Raw genomic sequence first — 20986 nt, 5'->3', positions numbered from 1 at the left:
TCTGCTGTTATATCATGTCCTAACCCCAGTGCTGCACTCACTATTCTGCTGTTATATCATGTCCTAACCCCAGTGCTGCACTCACTATTCTGCTGTTACATCAGGTCTTATCCCCAAGTGCTGCACTCACTATTCTGCTGTTATATCATGTCCTAACCCCAGTGCTGCACTCACTATTCTGCTGTTATATCATGTCCTAACCCCAGTGCTGCACTCACTATTCTGCTGTTACATCAGGTCTTATCCCCAAGTGCTGCACTCACTATTCTGCTGTTATATCATGTCCTAACCCCAGTGCTGCACTCACTATTCTGCTGTTATATCATGTCCTAACCCCAGTGCTGCACTCACTATTCTGCTGTTACATCAGGTCTTATCCCCTAGTGCTGCACTCACTATTCTGCTGTTACATCAGGTCTTATCCTCCAGAGCTGCACTCACTATTCTGCTGTTACATCATGTCTTATCCTCCAGAGCTGCACTCACTATTCTGCTGTTACATCAGGTCTTATCCTCCAGAGCTGCACTCACTATTCTCCTGTTACATCAGGTCTTATCCCCCAGAGCTGTACTCACTATTCTGCTGTTATATCATGTCCTAACCCCAGAGCTGCACTCACTATTCTGCTGTTATATCATGTCCTAACCCCAGTGCTGCACTCACTATTCTGCTGTTATATCATGTCCTAACCCCAGTGCTGCACTCACTATTCTGCTGTTATATCATGTCCTAACCCCAGTGCTGCACTCACTATTCTGCTGTTATATCATGTCCTAACCCCAGTGCTGCACTCACTATTCTGCTGTTATATCATGTCCTAACCCCAGTGCTGCACTCACTATTCTGCTGTTATATCATGTCCTAACCCCAGTGCTGCACTCACTATTCTGCTGTTATATCATGTCCTAACCCCAGTGCTGCACTCACTATTCTGCTGTTACATCAGGTCTTATCCCCAAGTGCTGCACTCACTATTCTGCTGTTACATCAGGTCTTATCCTCCAGAGCTGCACTCACTATTCTGCTGTTACATCATGTCTTATCCTCCAGAGCTGCACTCACTATTCTGCTGTTACATCAGGTCTTATCCTCCAGAGCTGCACTCACTATTCTCCTGTTACATCAGGTCTTATCCTCCAGAGGTGCACTCACTATTCTGATGTTACATCGTGTCTTATCCTCCAGAGCTGCACTCACTATTCTGCTGTTACATCCTGTCCTAACCCCTAGAGCTGCACTCAATATTCTGCTGTTACATCGTGTCTTATCCCCCAGAGCTGCACTCACTATTCTGCTGTTACATCGTGTCTTATCCCCCAGAGCTGCACTCACTATTCTGCTGTTACATCGTGTCTTATCCCCCAGAGCTGCACTCACTATTCTGCTGTTACATCGTGTCTTATCCCCCAGAGCTGCACTCACTATTCTGCTGTTCCGATCAGGGATCATCCATACATTGCAGTTATTGATTCACATGAAGTTTATTTTTATTTCCAGGTCCCAGTTTTAGAAGATCTCATAGTGAGTACGAGGAGCGCCAGAGGAATCGCAACAGGAAGCGTAAGTGACAACACGAGAGCTCTCCAACAGTGCTGCATTATACATGACACATTGTAACGACTCCTCCGGCCCCGGACATGACACATTGTAACGTCTCCTCCGGCCCCCCCCGGACATGACACATTGTAACGACTCCTCCGGCCCCGGACATGACACATTGTAACGACTCCTCCGGCCCCGGACATGACACATTGTAACGTCTCCTCCGGCCCCGGACATGACACATTGTAACGTCTCCTCCGGCCCCCCCGGACATGACACATTGTAACGACTCCTCCGGCCCCGGACATGACACATTGTAACGACTCCTCCGGCCCCGGACATGACACATTGTAACGTCTCCTCCGGCCCCCCCCGGACATGACACATTGTAACGTCTCCTCCGGCCCCGGACATGACACATTGTAACGTCTCCTCCGGCCCCGGACATGACACATTGTAACGTCTCCTCCGGCCCCCCAGGACATGACACATTGTAACGACTCCTCCGGCCCCGGACATGACACATTGTAACGTCTCCTCCGGCCCCGGACATGACACATTGTAACGTCTCCTCCGGCCCCCCCGGACATGACACATTGTAACGTCTCCTCCGGCCCCCCAGGACATGACACATTGTAACGACTCCTCCGGCCCCGGACATGACACATTGTAACGTCTCCTCCGGCCCCCCCCCGGACATGACACATTGTAACGTCTCCTCCGGCCCCGGACATGACACATTGTAACGTCTCCTCCGGCCCCGGACATGACACATTGTAACGTCTCCTCCGGCCCCCCAGGACATGACACATTGTAACGACTCCTCCGGCCCCGGACATGACACATTGTAACGTCTCCTCCGGCCCCGGACATGACACATTGTAACGTCTCCTCCGGCCCCCCCGGACATGACACATTGTAACGTCTCCTCCGGCCCCCCAGGACATGACACATTGTAACGACTCCTCCGGCCCCGGACATGACACATTGTAACGTCTCCTCCGGCCCCGGACATGACACATTGTAACGTCTCCTCCGGCCCCGGACATGACACATTGTAACGTCTCCTCCGGCCCCCCCGGACATGACACATTGTAACGTCTCCTCCGGCCCCCCAGGACATGACACATTGTAACGACTCCTCCGGCCCAGGACATGACACATTGTAACGACTCCTCCGGCCCTGGACATGACACATTGTAACGTCTCCTCCGGCCCCGGACATGACACATTGTAACGTCTCCTCCGGCCCCAGACATGACACATTGTAACGTCTCCTCCGGCCCCGGACATGACACATTGTAACGTCTCCTCCGGCCCCCCCGAACATGACACATTGTAACGTCTCCTCCGGCCCCGGACATGACACATTGTAACGTCTCCTCCGGCCCCCCCGGACATGACACATTGTAACGTCTCCTCCGGCCCCCCAGGACATGACACATTGTAACGACTCCTCCGGCCCCGGACATGACACATTGTAACGTCTCCTCCGGCCCCGGACATGACACATTGTAACGTCTCCTCCGGCCCCGGACATGACACATTGTAACGTCTCCTCCGGCCCCCCCGGACATGACACATTGTAACGTCTCCTCCGGCCCCCCAGGACATGACACATTGTAACGACTCCTCCGGCCCAGGACATGACACATTGTAACGACTCCTCCGGCCCTGGACATGACACATTGTAACGTCTCCTCCGGCCCCGGACATGACACATTGTAACGTCTCCTCCGGCCCCGGACATGACACATTGTAACGTCTCCTCCGGCCCCGGACATGACACATTGTAACGTCTCCTCCGGCCCCGGACATGACACATTGTAACGTCTCCTCCGGCCCCGGACATGACACATTGTAACGTCTCCTCCGGCCCCCCCGGACATGACACATTGTAACGTCTCCTCCGGCCCCGGACATGACACATTGTAACGTCTCCTCCGGCCCCCCCGGACATGACACATTGTAACGACTCCTCCGGCCCCGGACATGACACATTGTAACGTCTCCGCTGACGCGGTCTGTGTTGCAGGTGCGGACCGTCTATCACATCATGACCCCCCCACAGAAGGATTGCAAGTTTGACCTTCAGATCAAAAAGAAGCAGCAGCCGGGTAAAGTATCCCGCTACATACGTGACGCTGTCATGTGACCCTCCAGATCTCCTCCAATCTCCTCCACCCCCTGATTGTGTCTGACTGTGAGGAGATGCGGGGAGTTTTAGTTGCATCAGCTGCAGCGGCAACACAACGGCAGCGGGAAATACACTGGGAGCAGATATAGGGGCCCCTGACGCAGCCGTGTGTGCAGTGAGGTGCGGAGCGTCACAGTTATGGGGGCGCACTCCTCCGGACTCCCGTACCTCACCACAGTTATGGGGGAGCGCTCCTCCGGACTCCCGTACCTCATCACAGTTATGGGGGCGCACTCCTCCGGACTCCCGTACCTCATCACAGTTATGGGGGTGCGCTCCTCCGGACTCCCGTACCTCATCACAGTTATGGGGGTGCACTCCTCCGGACTCCCGTACCTCATCACAGTTATGGGGGTGCACTCCTCCGGACTCCCGTACCTCATCACAGTTATGGGGGTGCACTCCTCCGGACTCGCGTACCTCATCACAGTTATGGGGGTGCACTCCTCCGGACTCCCGTACCTCATCACAGTTATGGGGGTGCACTCCTCCGGACTCCCGTACCTCATCACAGTTATGGGGGTGCACTCCTCCGGACTCCCGTACCTCACCACAGTTATGGGGGTGCACTCCTCCGGACTCCCGTACCTCACAGTTATGGGGGTGCACTCCTCCGGATTCCCGTACCTCACCACAGTTATGGGGGCGCACTCCTCCGGACTCCCGTACCTCATCACAGTTATGGGGGTGCGCTCCTCCGGACTCCCGTACCTCATCACAGTTATGGGGGTGCGCTCCTCCGGACTCCCGTACCTCACAGTTATGGGGGCGCACTCCTCCGGACTCCCGTACCTCACAGTTATGGGGGCGCACTCCTCCGGACTCCCGTACCTCACAGTTATGGGGGCGCTCTCCTCCGGACTCCCGTACCTCATCACAGTTATGGGGGTGCGCTCCTCCGGACTCCCGTACCTCATCACAGTTATGGGGGTGCGCTCCTCCGGACTCCCGTACCTCACAGTTATGGGGGTGCACTCCTCCGGACTCCCGTACCTCACAGTTATGGGGGTGCACTCCGCCTGACTACGTACCTCACTGCATAGGTTAAAGGGTTACTCCGCTCCCCAGAACATTGAGTTCCGAATGCTGTGTGTGGGCTTCCATGTTCACGTCCGCCCCCCTCATGACATCACGCCCCCTCCCATAGACTTGTGGGACGTGACATCACATGATGGGGCGTGACATCACTGAAGCCCGCACACAGCGTTCGGAACTCAATGTTCTGGACGCTGGGTACCGGAGTAACCCTTTAAACCCTGTATATCTGCTCCTAGCGCATACACAGTATATTTCCCGCTCAGTGTGACCCTACCCTCACAGCGTATCCGGGCGGAGTCCAGCGTCCATCCATCTGACAGCCGCCATTTTTGTCTTTTAGTGCAGACAGACGAGACCATATTTGATGACGACACCTCCCAGATGCTGCTCCTAGAAGCCTGCGCCAGGTACGGCCCTGTTCACACATCAACTGCAGCAGAGCCGCAACTCACCTACACGTGGCGCTGTACTTCACCATCTAATACCCTGACAGGCAGGTGGCGCTGTGCTTCACCATCTAATACCCTGACAAGCAGGTGGTGCTGTGCTTCACCATCTAATACCCTGACAGGCAGGTGGCGCTGTGCTTCACCATCTAATACCCTGACAAGCAGGTGGCGCTGTGCTTCACCATCTAATCCCCTGACAGGCAGGTGGTGCTGTGCTTCACCATCTAATACCCTGACAGGCAGGTGGCGCTGTGCTTCACCATCTAATCCCCTGACAGGCAGGTGGCGCTGTGCTTCACCATCTAATACCCTGACAAGCAGGTGGCGCTGTGCTTCACCATCTAATACCCTGACAGGCAGGTGGCGCTGTGCTTCACCATCTAATACCCTGACAAGCAGGTGGCGCTGTGCTTCACCATCTAATACCCTGACAGGCAGGTGGCGCTGTGCTTCACCATCTAATCCCCTGACAGGCAGGTGGTGCTGTGCTTCACCATCTAATACCCTGACAGGCAGGTGGCGCTGTGCTTCACCATCTAATACCCTGACAAGCAGGTGGCGCTGTGCTTCACCATCTAATCCCCTGACAGGCAGGTGGCGCTGTGCTTTACCATCTAATACCCTGACAAGCAGGTGGTGCTGTGCTTCACCATCTAATACCCTGACAGGCAGGTGGCGCTGTGCTTCACCATCTAATACCCTGACAAGCAGGTGGCGCTGTGCTTCACCATCTAATCCCCTGACAGGCAGGTGGTGCTGTGCTTCACCATCTAATACCCTGACAGGCAGGTGGTGCTGTGCTTCACCATCTAATACCCTGACAGGCAGGTGGCGCTGTGCTTCACCATCTAATCCCCTGACAGGCAGGTGGCGCTGTGCTTCACCATCTAATACCCTGACAAGCAGGTGGCGCTGTGCTTCACCATCTAATACCCTGACAGGCAGGTGGCGCTGTGCTTCACCATCTAATACCCTGACAAGCAGGTGGCGCTGTGCTTCACCATCTAATACCCTGACAGGCAGGTGGCGCTGTGCTTCACCATCTAATCCCCTGACAGGCAGGTGGTGCTGTGCTTCACCATCTAATACCCTGACAGGCAGGTGGCGCTGTGCTTCACCATCTAATACCCTGACAAGCAGGTGGCGCTGTGCTTCACCATCTAATCCCCTGACAGGCAGGTGGCGCTGTGCTTTACCATCTAATACCCTGACAAGCAGGTGGCGCTGTGCTTCACCATCTAATACCCTGACAGGCAGGTGGCGCTGTGCTTCACCATCTAATACCCTGACAAGCAGGTGGCGCTGTGCTTCACCATCTAATACCCTGACAGGCAGGTGGCGCTGTGCTTCATCTTCTTATCCCCTGACCTGCAGGTGGCGCAGTGCTTCACCATCTAATCCCCTGACCTGCAGGTGGCGCTGTGCTTCACATCTAATCCCCTGACCTGCAGGTGGCGCTGTGCTTCATCTTCTTATCCCCTGACCTGCAGGTGGCGCTGTGCTTCACCATCTAATCCCCTGACCTGCAGGTGGCGCTGTGCTTCACATCTAATCCCCTGACCTGCAGGTGGCGCTGTGCTTCATCTTCTTATCCCCTGACCTGCAGGTGGCGCTGTGCTTCATCTTCTTATCCCCTGACCTGCAGGTGGCGCTGTGTTTCAGTTTCTAACTAGAGATGAGCGAATTTACAGTAAATTCGATTTGTCAAGAACTTCTCGGCTCGGCAGTTGCTGACTTTTCATGCGTAAATTAGTTCAGCCTACAGGTGCTCCGTTGGGCTGGAAAAGATGGATACAGTCCTAGGAAAGAATCTCCTAGGACTGTATCCATCTTTTCCAGCCCACGGGAGCACCAGAAAGCTGAACTAATTTATGCAGGAAAAGTCAGCAACTGCCGAGCCGAGAAGTTCTAGTGGTTACATAGTTATAAATAGACGACAGCGCCATCTAGTGGTTACATAGTTATAAATGGACGACAGCGCCATCTAGTGGTTACATAGTTATAAAGGGACGACAGCGCCATCTAGTGGTTACATAGTTATAAAGGGACGACAGCCCCATCTAGTGGTTACATAGTTATAAATAGACGACAGCGCCATCTAGTGGTTACATAGTTATAAATGGACGACAGCCCCATCTAGTGGTTACATAGTTATAAATGGACGACAGCGCCATCTAGTGGTTACATAGTTATAAATGGACGACAGCCCCATCTAGTGGTTACATAGTTATAAATAGACGACAGCGCCATCTAGTGGTTACATAGTTATAAATGAACGACAGCGCCATCTAGTGGTTACATAGTTATAAATAGACGACAGCGCCATCTAGTGGTTACATAGTTATAAATGGACGACAGCGCCATCTAGTGGTTACATAGTTATAAATGAACGACAGCGCCATCTAGTGGTTACATAGTTATAAATGAACGACAGCGCCATCTAGTGGTTACATAGTTATAAATAGACGACAGCGCCATCTAGTGGTTACATAGTTATAAATGGACGACAGCGCCATCTAGTGGTTACATAGTTATAAATGGACGACAGCGCCATCTAGTGGTTACATAGTTATAAATGGACGACAGCGCCATCTAGTGGTTACATAGTTATAAATGGACGACAGCACCATCTAGTGGTTACATAGTTATAAATGGACGACAGCGCCATCTAGTGGTTACATAGTTATAAATAGATGACAGCGCCATCTAGTGGTAACATAGTTATAAATGGACGACAGCGCCATCTAGTGGTTACATAGTTATAAATGGACGACAGCGCCATCTAGTGGTTACATAGTTATAAATGGACGACAGCGCCATCTAGTGGTTACATAGTTATAAATGGACGACAGCGCCATCTAGTGGTTACATAGTTATAAATGGACGACAGCGCCATCTAGTGGTTACATAGTTATAAAGGGATGACAGCGCCATCTAGTGGTTACATAGTTATAAATGGACGACAGCGCCATCTAGTGGTTACATAGTTATAAATGGACGACAGCGCCATCTAGTGGTTACATAGTTATAAATGGACGACAGCGCCATCTAGTGGTTACATAGTTATAAAGGGACGACAGCGCCATCTAGTGGTTACATAGTTATAAATGGACGACAGCGCCATCTAGTGGTTACATAGTTATAAATGGACGACAGCGCCATCTAGTGGTTACATAGTTATAAATGGACGACAGCGCCATCTAGTGGTTACATAGTTATAAATGGACGACAGCGCCATCTAGTGGTTACATAGTTATAAATGGACGACAGCGCCATCTAGTGGTTACATAGTTATAAATGGACGACAGCGCCATCTAGTGGTTACATAGTTATAAATAGACGACAGCGCCATCTAGTGGTTACATAGTTATAAATGGACGACAGCGCCATCTAGTGGTTACATAGTTATAAATGGACGACAGCGCCATCTAGTGGTTACAGAATACAGAGTCTCTGCTAAATCGGCAGCTTTCAGTGATTTTAGATCGGTTCGGGCTCCTGATGCTTTCTCCTCCACATTTCAGATATAAACCCCAAAAAAATGAGATTGCCACCTCGGGCCAGGCCGTCATGGAGATCACCCTGCTGACCGGACTACAGGTGGATGAGAAGCAGCTGCACAAGGTAACAGAGCAGCCCCTGAGGACAGAGGTCACATGATCCTGTCACACCTAGTGGGTGCTCCAGTAGGGGGCGCTATCCCCATCCCTGACCCCAGCAGATAAGGCTACGTGGATGGAGGGGATTCTGCAACTCGAGGAATCTGTAATGTAAATGACTTCTATTTATTAATCTCCATCCTTATCAGCTGCTGTATGCTCTGGAGGAAGTCATGTAGTCTTTATAGTACTTATCAGCTGCTGTATGTCCTGGAGGAGTCATGTAGTCTTTATAGTACTTATCAGCTGCTGTATGTCCTGGAGGAGTCATGTAGTCTTTCCAGTACTTATCAGCTGCTGTATGTCCTGGAGGAGTCATGTAGTCTTTCCAGTACTTATCAGCTGCTGTATGTCCTGGAGGAATCATGTAGTCTGTATAGTACTTATCAGCTGCTGTATGATCTGGGGGAAGTCATGTAGTCTTTCCAGTACTTAGCTGCTGTATGTCCTGGAGGAGTCATGTAGTCTGTACAGTACTTAGCTGCTGTATGATCTGGGGGAAGTCATGTAGTCTTTCCAATATTTATCAGCTGCTGTATGTCCTGGAGGAAGTCATGTAGTCTTTCTATTTAGTCACAGTGCTCTCTGCTGCCACCTCTGTATGTGTCAGGAACTGCTCAGAGTAGGAGCAAATCCCCATAGTAAACTTCACCTGCTCTATTATTTTTTCTCCATTACCACTAGGTGTCTCCTTTCCCTGTGATCTGTCCTTCACTGCTTGTTGTTAGGGGAATTCTGTCTCTAGTAGTATCCTCCGAACCGAGATGGAATTTACCGGCTCCTGATCAAAGTTTCATTGTTCTTCATTTTCAGCTCGTGAACAGAGTAGATCAGTTTGTCACAGACTACAGCGTAGAAGACGGAAAAATCATTCTCCATTTTGACTGGGTAGGACCACTACAGCTGTAAACATTTGACTCCGCCTCCTCCCTGTACTGTGTATGCTCCGCCTCCTCCCTGTACTATATTGTGTATGCTCCGCCTCCTTCCTGTACATTGTTGTGTATGCTCCACCTCCTCCCTGTACTATGTTGTGTATGCTCCGCCTCCTCCCTCTACTGTGTTGTGTATGCTCCACCTCCTTCCTGTACATTGTTGTGTAGGCTCCGCCTCCTCCCTGTACTGTGTTGTGTAGGCTCCACCTCCTCCCTGTACGGTGTATGCTCCGCCTCCTTCCTGTACATTGTTGTGTATGCTCCGCCTCCTCCCTGTACTATGTTGTGTATGCTCCGCCTCCTTCCTGTACATTGTTGTGTATGCTCCGCCTCCTCCCTGTACTATGTTGTGTATGCTCCGCCTCCTTCCTGTACATTGTTGTGTATGCTCCGCCTCCTCCCTGTACTATGTTGTGTATGCTCCGCCTCCTTCCTGTACATTGTTGTGTAGGCTCCGCCTCCTCCCTGTACATTGTTGTGTAGGCTCCACCTCCTCCCTGTACTGTGTATGCTCCGCCTCCTTCCTGTACTATGTTGTGTATGCTCCGCCTCCTTCCTGTACTATGTTGTGTATGCTCCGCCTCCTTCCTGTACATTGTTGTGTATGCTCCGCCTCCTCCCTGTACTATGTTGTGTATGCTCCGCCTCCTTCCTGTACATTGTTGTGTATGCTCCACCTCCTCCCTGTACTATGTTGTGTATGCTCCGCCTCCTTCCTGTACATTGTTGTGTATGCTCCGCCTCCTCCCTGTACTGTGTTGTGTATGCTCCGCCTCCTCCCTGTACATTGTTGTGTATGCTCCGCCTCCTTCCTGTACATTGTTGTGTATGCTCCGCCGCCTTCCTGTACATTGTTGTGTATGCTCCACCTCCTCCCTGTACTATGTTGTGTATGCTCCGCCTCCTCCCTCTACTGTGTTGTGTATGCTCCACCTCCTTCCTGTACATTGTTGTGTAGGCTCCGCCTCCTCCCTGTACTGTGTTGTGTAGGCTCCACCTCCTCCCTGTACGGTGTATGCTCCGCCTCCTTCCTGTACATTGTTGTGTATGCTCCGCCTCCTCCCTGTACTATGTTGTGTATGCTCCGCCTCCTTCCTGTACATTGTTGTGTATGCTCCACCTCCTCCCTGTACTATGTTGTGTATGCGCCGCCTCCTTCCTGTACATTGTTGTGTATGCTCCGCCTCCTCCCTGTACTGTGTTGTGTATGCTCCACCTCCTTCCTGTACATTGTTGTGTAGGCTCCGCCTCCTCCCTGTACATTGTTGTGTAGGCTCCACCTCCTCCCTGTACTGTGTATGCTCCGCCTCCTTCCTGTACTATGTTGTGTATGCTCCGCCTCCTTCCTGTACTATGTTGTGTATGCTCTGCCTCCTTCCTGTACATTGTTGTGTATGCTCCGCCTCCTCCCTGTACTATGTTGTGTATGCTCCGCCTCCTTCCTGTACATTGTTGTGTATGCTCCGCCTCCTCCCTGTACTATGTTGTGTATGCTCCGCCTCCTTCCTGTACATTGTTGTGTAGGCTCCGCCTCCTCCCTGTACATTGTTGTGTAGGCTCCACCTCCTCCCTGTACTGTGTATGCTCCGCCTCCTTCCTGTACTATGTTGTGTATGCTCCGCCTCCTTCCTGTACTATGTTGTGTATGCTCCGCCTCCTTCCTGTACATTGTTGTGTATGCTCCGCCTCCTCCCTGTACTATGTTGTGTATGCTCCGCCTCCTTCCTGTACATTGTTGTGTATGCTCCACCTCCTCCCTGTACTATGTTGTGTATGCTCCGCCTCCTTCCTGTACATTGTTGTGTATGCTCCGCCTCCTCCCTGTACTGTGTTGTGTATGCTCCGCCTCCTCCCTGTACATTGTTGTGTATGCTCCGCCTCCTTCCTGTACATTGTTGTGTATGCTCCGCCGCCTTCCTGTACATTGTTGTGTATGCTCCACCTCCTCCCTGTACTATGTTGTGTATGCTCCGCCTCCTCCCTCAACTGTGTTGTGTATGCTCCACCTCCTTCCTGTACATTGTTGTGTAGGCTCCGCCTCCTCCCTGTACTGTGTTGTGTAGGCTCCACCTCCTCCCTGTACGGTGTATGCTCCGCCTCCTTCCTGTACATTGTTGTGTATGCTCCGCCTCCTCCCTGTACTATGTTGTGTATGCTCCGCCTCCTTCCTGTACATTGTTGTGTATGCTCCACCTCCTCCCTGTACTATGTTGTGTATGCTCCGCCTCCTTCCTGTACATTGTTGTGTATGCTCCGCCTCCTCCCTGTACTGTGTTGTGTATGCTCCGCCTCCTTCCTGTACATTGTTGTGTAGGCTCCGCCTCCTCCCTGTACATTGTTGTGTAGGCTCCACCTCCTCCCTGTACTGTGTATGCTCCGCCTCCTTCCTGTACTATGTTGTGTATGCTCCGCCTCCTTCCTGTACTATGTTGTGTATGCTCCGCCTCCTTCCTGTACATTGTTGTGTATGCTCCGCCTCCTCCCTGTACTATGTTGTGTATGCTCCGCCTCCTTCCTGTACATTGTTGTGTAGGCTCCGCCTCCTCCCTGTACTGTGTTGTGTAGGCTCCACCTCCTCCCTGTACTGTGTATGCTCCGCCTCCTTCCTGTACATTGTTGTGTATGCTCCGCCTCCTTCCTGTACATTGTTGTGTATGCTCCGCCTCCTCCCTGTACTATGTTGTGTATGCTCCGCCTCCTTCCTGTACATTGTTGTGTATGCTCCGCCTCCTCCCTGTACTGTGTTGTGTATGCTCCACCTCCTTCCTGTACATTGTTGTGTAGGCTCCGCCTCCTCCCTGTACATTGTTGTGTAGGCTCCACCTCCTCCATGTACTGTGTATGCTCCGCCTCCTTCCTGTACTATGTTGTGTATGCTCCGCCTCCTTCCTGTACTATGTTGTGTATGCTCCGCCTCCTTCCTGTACATTGTTGTGTATGCTCCACCTCCTCCCTGTACTATGTTGTGTATGCGCCGCCTCCTTCCTGTACATTGTTGTTTATGCTCCGCCTCCTCCCTGTACTATGTTGTGTATGCTCCGCCTCCTCCCTGTACTGTGTTGTGTAGGCTCCACCTCCTCCCTGTACTGTGTTGTGTATGCTCCGCCTCCTTCCTGTACATTGTTGTTTATGCTCCGCCTCCTCCCTGTACATTGTTGTTTATGCTCCGCCTCCTCCCTGTACTATGTTGTGTATGCTCCGCCTCCTCCCTGTACTGTGTTGTATAGGCTCCACCTCCTCCCTGTACTGTGTATGCTCCGCCTCCTTCCTGTACTTTGTGTATGCTCTGCCTCCTCCCTGTACTGTGATGTGTAGGCTCCGCCTCCTCCCTGTACTGTGTAGGCTCCGCCTCTTCTTAGTGATCCGCTGTATGCCCCCTGCAGATCTCATCTGATGAATACGTCTGCGCTCCGTTATACATTATGAAGATATTTAAAGTGGCGTTTATGAGCCCGGGGATCTTTAAGGTCTATGAGTTCCACGCTCCAGGTGAGGTGAGTGGGGGTAACATGATTAGCGCTCCATCCCCGCCCCCAGTTTAACATTCTTCATCTTCCCCCCACAGACCAGAAGTGCACAGTCTTCTACAATCCCTTCCTGGACGAGAACCTGCAGCGAGTGTGCAGCGGGGACGCCTGCAAGTGCATCCAAGGTAACGCAACCTGCACTGTGAACTGCGCCAGATGGGAGGGTGCGAGCTGCCAACACAGGGGATGTATGCGCCAAAACTGACCTGTAGGCGGAGTCTTCCACTATTTGTCGTCTTTGTGGAAAGCAAATCGGGATTGGTACAGATTTTACCCGTGGCCACGAGGTATCAACCTCATCCCAACCACCCCACCCCCCCCAACTACCACCCTCATCACCCCCACCACCCTCCCAACTACCACCCTCATCACCACCACCACCCTCCCAACTACCACCCTCATCACCACCACCACCCTCCCAACTACCACCCTCATCACCACCACCACCCTCCCAACTACCACCCTCATCACCACCACCCTCATCACCACCACCCTCATCACCACCACCCTCATCACCACCACCCCCCCCCCAACTACCACCCTCATCACCACCACCACCATCCCAACTACCACCCTCATCACCACCACCACCCTCCCAACTACCACCCTCATCACCACCACCCCAACTACCACCCTCATCACCACCACCCTCCCAACTACCACCCTCATCACCACCACCCCCCCCAACTACCACCCTCATCACCACCACCCCCCCCCCCAACTACCACCCTCATCACCTACCACCCTCATCACCACCACCCCAACTACCACCCTCCTCACCACCACCACCCTCCCAACTACCACCCTCCTCACCACCACCACCCTCCCAACTACCACCCTCATCACCACCACCCTCATCACCACCACCCTCATCACCTACCACCCTCATCACCACCACCCTCCCAACTACCACCCTCCCAACTACCACCCTCATCACCACCACCACCCTCATCACCACCACCACCACCACCATCCCAACTACCACCCTCATCACCACCACCACCCTCCCAACTACCACCCTCATCACCACCACCACCCTCCCAACTACCACCCTCATCACCACCACCCTCATCACCACCACCCTCATCACCTACCACCCTCCCAACTACCACCCTCATCACCACCACCCCAACTACCACCCTCACCCTCCCAACTACCACCACCACCACCACCATCCCAACTACCACCCTCATCACCACCACCCTCCCAACTACCACCCTCATCACCACCATCCCAACTACCACCACCATCCCAACTACCACCCTCATCACCACCATCACCCTCCCAACTACCACCCTCATCACCACCACCACCCTCCCAACTACCACCCTCATCACCACCACTACCCTCCCAACCACCACCCTCCCAACTACCACCCTCATCACCACCACCCTCATCACCACCACCCTCATCACCACCACCCTCATCACCACCACCCTCATCACCTACCACCCTCATCACCACCACCCTCCCAACTACCACCCTCATCACCACCACCACCCCAACTACCACCCTCATCACCACCACCACCCTCCCAACTACCACCCTCATCACCACCACCACCACCACCATCCCAACTACCACCCTCATCACCACCACCCTCCCAACTACCACCATCCCAACTACCACCCTCATCACCACCATCCCAACTACCACCACCATCCCAACTACCACCCTCATCACCACCATCACCCTCCCAACTACCACCCTCATCACCACCACCCCCCCCCCCCCCCCCAACTACCACCCTCATCACCACCACCACCCCAACTACCACCATCCCAACTACCACCCTCATCACCACCCTCCCAACTACCACCATCCCAACCACCACCCTCATCACCACCACCATCCCAACTACCACCCTCATCAACACCACCTCAGTCCCAACTACCACCCTCATCACCACCACCACCCTCCCAACTACCACCATCCCAACTACCACCCTCATCACCACCACCACCCTCCCAACTACCACCATCCCAACCACCACCCTCATCACCACCATCCCCAACTACCACCCTCATCAACACCACCTCCATCCCAACTACCACCCTCATCACCATCCTCATCAACACCACCACCATCCCCAACTACCACCCTCATCATCACCACCACCCTCCCTACTACCACCCTCATCAACACCACCTCCATCCCAGCTACCACCCCAACTACCACCCTCATCACCACCACCACCCCAACTACCACCCTCATCACCACCACCCCAACTACCACCCTCATCACCACCACCACCCCAACTACCACCCTCATCACCACCACTCCAACTACCACCCTCATCATCACCACCACCCTCCCTACTACCACCCTCATCAACACCACCTCCATCCCAGCTACCACCCCAACTACCACCCTCATCACCACCACCACCCCAACTACCACCCTCATCACCACCACCCCAACTACCACCCTCATCACCACCACCACCCCAACTACCACCCTCATCACCACCACCACCCCAACTACCACCCTCATCACCACCACTCCAACTACCACCCTCATCATCACCACCACCCTCCCTACTACCACCCTCATCAACACCACCTCCATCCCAGCTACCACCCCAACTACCACCCTCATCACCACCACCACCCCAACTACCACCCTCATCACCACCACCCCAACTACCACCCTCATCACCACCACCACCCCAACTACCACCCTCATCACCACCACTCCAACTACCACCCTCCCAACTACCACCCTCATCGCCATCATCCCAACTACCATCCTCACCACCCTCATCGTGTCTTCATTTTACCAGGTGATTGTCCCAAGATGAGGAGCCAACTGGATGAGAGCACAACAGCTGCACAAAGGAAGGACGCAGCATGTAACGGGGACATGACCTACGGTGAGGAGGGGCCCCTGTGTGGGAGAGGGTCAGATCACCATGGGCCATACTGTACTGTATAAGGGTGAGGAGGGGCCCCTGTGAGGGTCTGATGGCGTCACGTCTGGTTGCAGTGGTCATGGCTTTGTCTCTGTTACTCTCTGTCATGTGACTGACTCTACGGTGATATGTATGGTACACGGTGTCTCTTGTTCAGACGGTATCGGAGGTTTTGCGCCATTGTTGGTCATCGCTTTGTTCTCTCCCCTGCAGCTTATAAAGTGAAGGCGGACATGTTGGAGGAGGAGGGGGAGTTCGTGAAATTCACGGTGACCATTATGGACATCTTCAATAAAGGTAACTGCGGCCACTGTCATGGCAGCCGGCGCCACACTCACCACTCACACTGTCTTCTCCTCCCCAGGCTCCGCCTCCGTAAAGGCCAATAAGCAGGTGCGGCTCATCAAGAAGAAGACGTGCGACCAATTCAACCTCCAGAACGGCGAACAATATCTGATCATGGGGAAGGACGGGCTCCAGATCCGGGGGGAGCGTGAATTCCAGTAAGTGATGTCCTGAATCATGTGACCAGCCCCGCACTGCACCCCTATACACTGATAACCAGTCAGAGGAACTCCCATGACATCATCAGTGCCCCCACTGTCATTGGCTAGGCCCGGTCACATGATCTCTCTAATACACCAGCAGGGCCTGGTCACATGATCCCCCTCCTATGACGCCCTCAGAGGCCAATCACATGATCCCCCTCCTATGACGCCCTCAGAGGCCAATCACATGATCCCCCTCCTATGACGCCCTCAGAGGCCAATCACATGATCCCCCTCCTATGACGCCCTCAGAGGCCAATCACATGATCCCCCTCCTATGACGTCCTCAGTGCCCAATCACATGATCCCCCTCCTATGACACCCTCAGTGCCCAATCACACGATCCCCCTCCTCAGTACCTGGTCACATGATCTCCTCCCTATGAGGTCCTCAGTACCCGGTCACATGATCCCCCTCCTCAGTACCCGGTCACATGATCCCCCTCCTCAGTACCCGGTCACATGATCCCCCTCCTCAGTACCCGGTCACATGATCCCCCTCCTCAGTACCCGGTCACATGATCTCCTCCCTATGAGGTCCTCAGTACCCGGTCACATGATCCCCCTCCTCAGTACCCGGTCACATGATCCCCCTCCTCAGTACCCGGTCACATGATCCCCCTCCTCAGTACCTGGTCACATGATCTCCTCCCTATGAGGTCCTCAGTACCTGTTCACATGATCCCCCTCCTCAGTACCTGGTCACATGATCCCCCTCCTCAGTACCTGGTCACATGATCTCCTCCCTATGAGGCCCTCAGTACCTGGTCACATGATCTCCTCCCTATGAGGTCTTCAGTACCTGGTCACATGATCCCCCTCCTCAGTACCCGGTCACATGATCCCCCTCCTCAGTACCCGGTCACATGATCCCCCTGCCTATGAGGTCCTCAGTACCCGGTCACATGATCTCCTCCCTATGAGGTCCTCAGTACCCGGTCACATGATCCCCCTCCTCAGTACCCGGTCACATGATCCCCCTCCTCAGTACCCGGTCACATGATCCCCCTCCTCAGTACCTGGTCACATGATCTCCTCCCTATGAGGTCCTCAGTACCTGGTCACATGATCCCCCTCCTCAGTACCCGGTCACATGATCCCCCTCCTCAGTACCCGGTCACATGATCCCCCTCCTCAGTACCTGGTCACATGATCCCCCTCCTCAGTACCTGGTCACATGATCTCCTCCCTATGAGGCCCTCAGTACCTGGTCACATGATCTCCTCCCTATGAGGTCTTCAGTACCTGGTCACATGATCCCCCTCCTCAGTACCCGGTCACATGATCCCCCTCCTCAGTACCCGGTCACATGATCCCCCTGCCTATGAGGTCCTCAGTACCTGGTCACATGATCTCCTCCCTATGAGGTCCTCAGTACCCGGTCACATGATCCCCCTCCTCAGTACCCGGTCACATGATCCCCCTCCTCAGTACCCGGTCACATGATCCCCCTCCTCAGTACCTGGTCACATGATCTCCTCCCTATGAGGTCCTCAGTACCTGGTCACATGATCCCCCTCCTCAGTACCCGGTCACATGATCCCCCTCCTCAGTACCTGGTCACATGATCTCCTCCCTATGAGGCCCTCAGTACCTGGTCACATGATCTCCTCCCTATGAGGTCTTCAGTACCTGGTCACATGATCCCCCTCCTCAGTACCCGATCACATGATCCCCCTGCCTATGAGGTCCTCAGTACCTGGTCACATGATCTCCTCCCTATGAGGTCCTCAGTACCTGGTCACATGATCCCCCTCCTCAGTACCTGGTCACATGATCCCCCTCCTCAGTACCCGGTCACATGATCCCCCTCCTCAGTACCTGGTCACATGATCCCCCTCTTCAGTACCTGGTCACATGATCCCCCTGCCTATGAGGTCCTCACTACCTGGTCACATGATCTCCTCCCTATGAGGTCCTCAGTATCCGGTCACATGATCCCCCTCCTCAGTACCCGGTCACATGATCCCCCTCCTCAGTACCTGGTCACATGATCCCCCTCTTTTAGGTACGAGTACCCCCTGGACTCCAGCGCCTGGGTGGAGTGGTGGCCGGAGTCGTGCAGCGGTCCATCCTGCGGTCCCTTCCTCTCCATCCTGGAGGACTTCACAGAGAGCATCCTGCTGGACGGCTGTCAGCCCTAGTCCCCACTCCTCGCTGCAGATTTGCTACATTGTTTTGTTGCAGTTACAGATTGTGTCTTGTTCTTGTGTTTTTTCACCAAATATAAAACAATGAAAATAAAAACAACAACAAAGCGTCAGTCACTTCACTAATACACCAGGGCGATCATCAACCGCACCGAATGACATCACCGCGTGATACACCAGGGCGATCATCAACCGCACCGAATGACATCACCGCGTGATACACCATGGCGATCATCAACCGCACCGAATGACATCACCGCGTGATACACCAGGGCGATCATCAACCGCACCGAATGACATCACCGCGTGATACAGCGAGCGATCATCAACCGCACCGAATGACATCACCGCGTGATACACCAGGGCGATCATCAACCGCACCGAATGACATCACCGCGTGATACAGCGAGCGATCATCAACCGCACCGAATGACATCACCGCGTGATACACCAGGGCGATCATCAACCGCACCGAATGACATCACCGCGTGATACACCAGGGCGATCATCAACCGCACCGAATGACATCACCGCGTGATACACCATGGCGATCATCAACCGCACCGAATGACATCACCGCGTGATACAGCGAGCGATCATCAACCGCACCGAATGACATCACCGCGTGATACACCAGGGCGATCATCAACCGCACCGAATGACATCACCGCGTGATACAGCGAGCGATCATCAACCGCACCGAATGACATCACCGCGTGATACAGCGAGCGATCATCAACCGCACCGAATGACATCACCGCGTGATACACCAGGGCGATCATCAACCGCACCGAATGACATCACCGCATGATACAGCGAGCGATCATCAACCGCACCGAATGACATCACCGCGTGATACACCAGGGCGATCATCAACCGCACCGAATGACATCACCGCATGATACAGCGAGCGATCATCAACCGCACCGAATGACATCACCGCATGATACAGCGAGCGATCATCAACCGCACCGAATGACATCACCGCATGATACACCAGGGCGATCATCAACCGCACCGAATGACATCACCGCATGATACAGCGAGCGATCATCAACCGCACCGAATGACATCACCGCATGATACAGCGAGCGATCATCAACCGCACCGAATGACATCACCGCGTGATACAGCGAGCGATCATCAACCACACCGAATGACATCACCGCGTGATACAGCGAGCGATCATCAACCGCACCGAATGACATCACCGCATGATACAGCGAGCGATCATCAACCGCACCGAATGACATCACCGCGTGATACAGCGAACGATCATCAACCGCACCGAATGACATCACCGCGTGATACAGGGAGCAATCAGCTCTGGAGGATAAGACAAGATGTAACAGCAGAATAGTGAGCGCAGCTCTGGGGGATAAGACATGATGTAACAGCAGAATAGAGAGCGCAGCTCTGGGGGTTAGGACAGGATATAACAGCAGAATAGTGAGCGCAGCTCTGGGGGATAAGACATGATGTAACAGCAGAATAGAGAGCACAGCTCTGGGGGTTAGGACAGGATATAACAGCAGAATAGTGAGTGCAGCTCTGGGGATTAGGACAGGATATAACAGCAGAATAGTGAGTGCAGCTCTGGGGGTTAGGACAGGATATAACAGCAGAATAGTGAGTGCAGCTCTGGGGATTAGGACAGGATATAACAGCAGAATAGTGAGTGCAGCTCTGGGGGTTAGGACAGGATGTAACAGCAGAATAGTGAGTACAGCTCTGGGGGTTAGGACAGGATGTAACAGCAGAATAGTGAGTACAGCTCTGGGGGTTAGGACAGGATGTAACAGCAGAATAGTGAGTACAGCTCTGGGGGTTAGGACAGGATGTAACAGCAGAATAGTGAGTACAGCTCTGGGGGTTAGGACAGGATGTAACAGCAGAATAGTGAGTACAGCTCTGGGGGTTAGGACAGGATGTAACAGCAGAATAGTGAGTACAGCTCTGGGGTTAGGACAGGATGTAACAGCAGAATAGTGAGTACAGCTCTGGGGTTAGGACAGGATGTAACAGCAGAA

At 53.4% G+C, this 20986-nt stretch overlaps 1 protein-coding gene across 1 annotated transcript in view; it reads left to right on the top strand.

Moving 5' to 3' along the window:
* C5 (complement C5) overlaps positions 1 to 19058 on the top strand; it is a gene marked incomplete at its 5' end in the record, with an annotated part of 31879 nt that extends 12821 nt beyond the window's left edge. The window contains 11 exon segments of the mRNA XM_056553197.1: positions 1499 to 1561; positions 3579 to 3660; positions 5119 to 5185; positions 8752 to 8851; positions 9700 to 9774; positions 13205 to 13310; positions 13387 to 13473; positions 16131 to 16220; positions 16473 to 16556; positions 16624 to 16762; positions 18815 to 19058. Of these exon segments, the coding sequence (XP_056409172.1) occupies positions 1499 to 1561; positions 3579 to 3660; positions 5119 to 5185; positions 8752 to 8851; positions 9700 to 9774; positions 13205 to 13310; positions 13387 to 13473; positions 16131 to 16220; positions 16473 to 16556; positions 16624 to 16762; positions 18815 to 18950 (1029 nt within the window).
* Positions 19059 to 20986: the final 1928 nt, after the last annotated feature.

The sequence above is a fragment of the Hyla sarda genome, unplaced genomic scaffold, assembly GCF_029499605.1.
Source record: "Hyla sarda isolate aHylSar1 unplaced genomic scaffold, aHylSar1.hap1 scaffold_2574, whole genome shotgun sequence".
In the NCBI taxonomy this organism is placed as follows: Eukaryota; Metazoa; Chordata; class Amphibia; order Anura; family Hylidae; genus Hyla; species Hyla sarda.
Note: the sequence above shows the minus strand (reverse complement) of the source record. Positions and strands in the feature narration are given on the sequence as shown.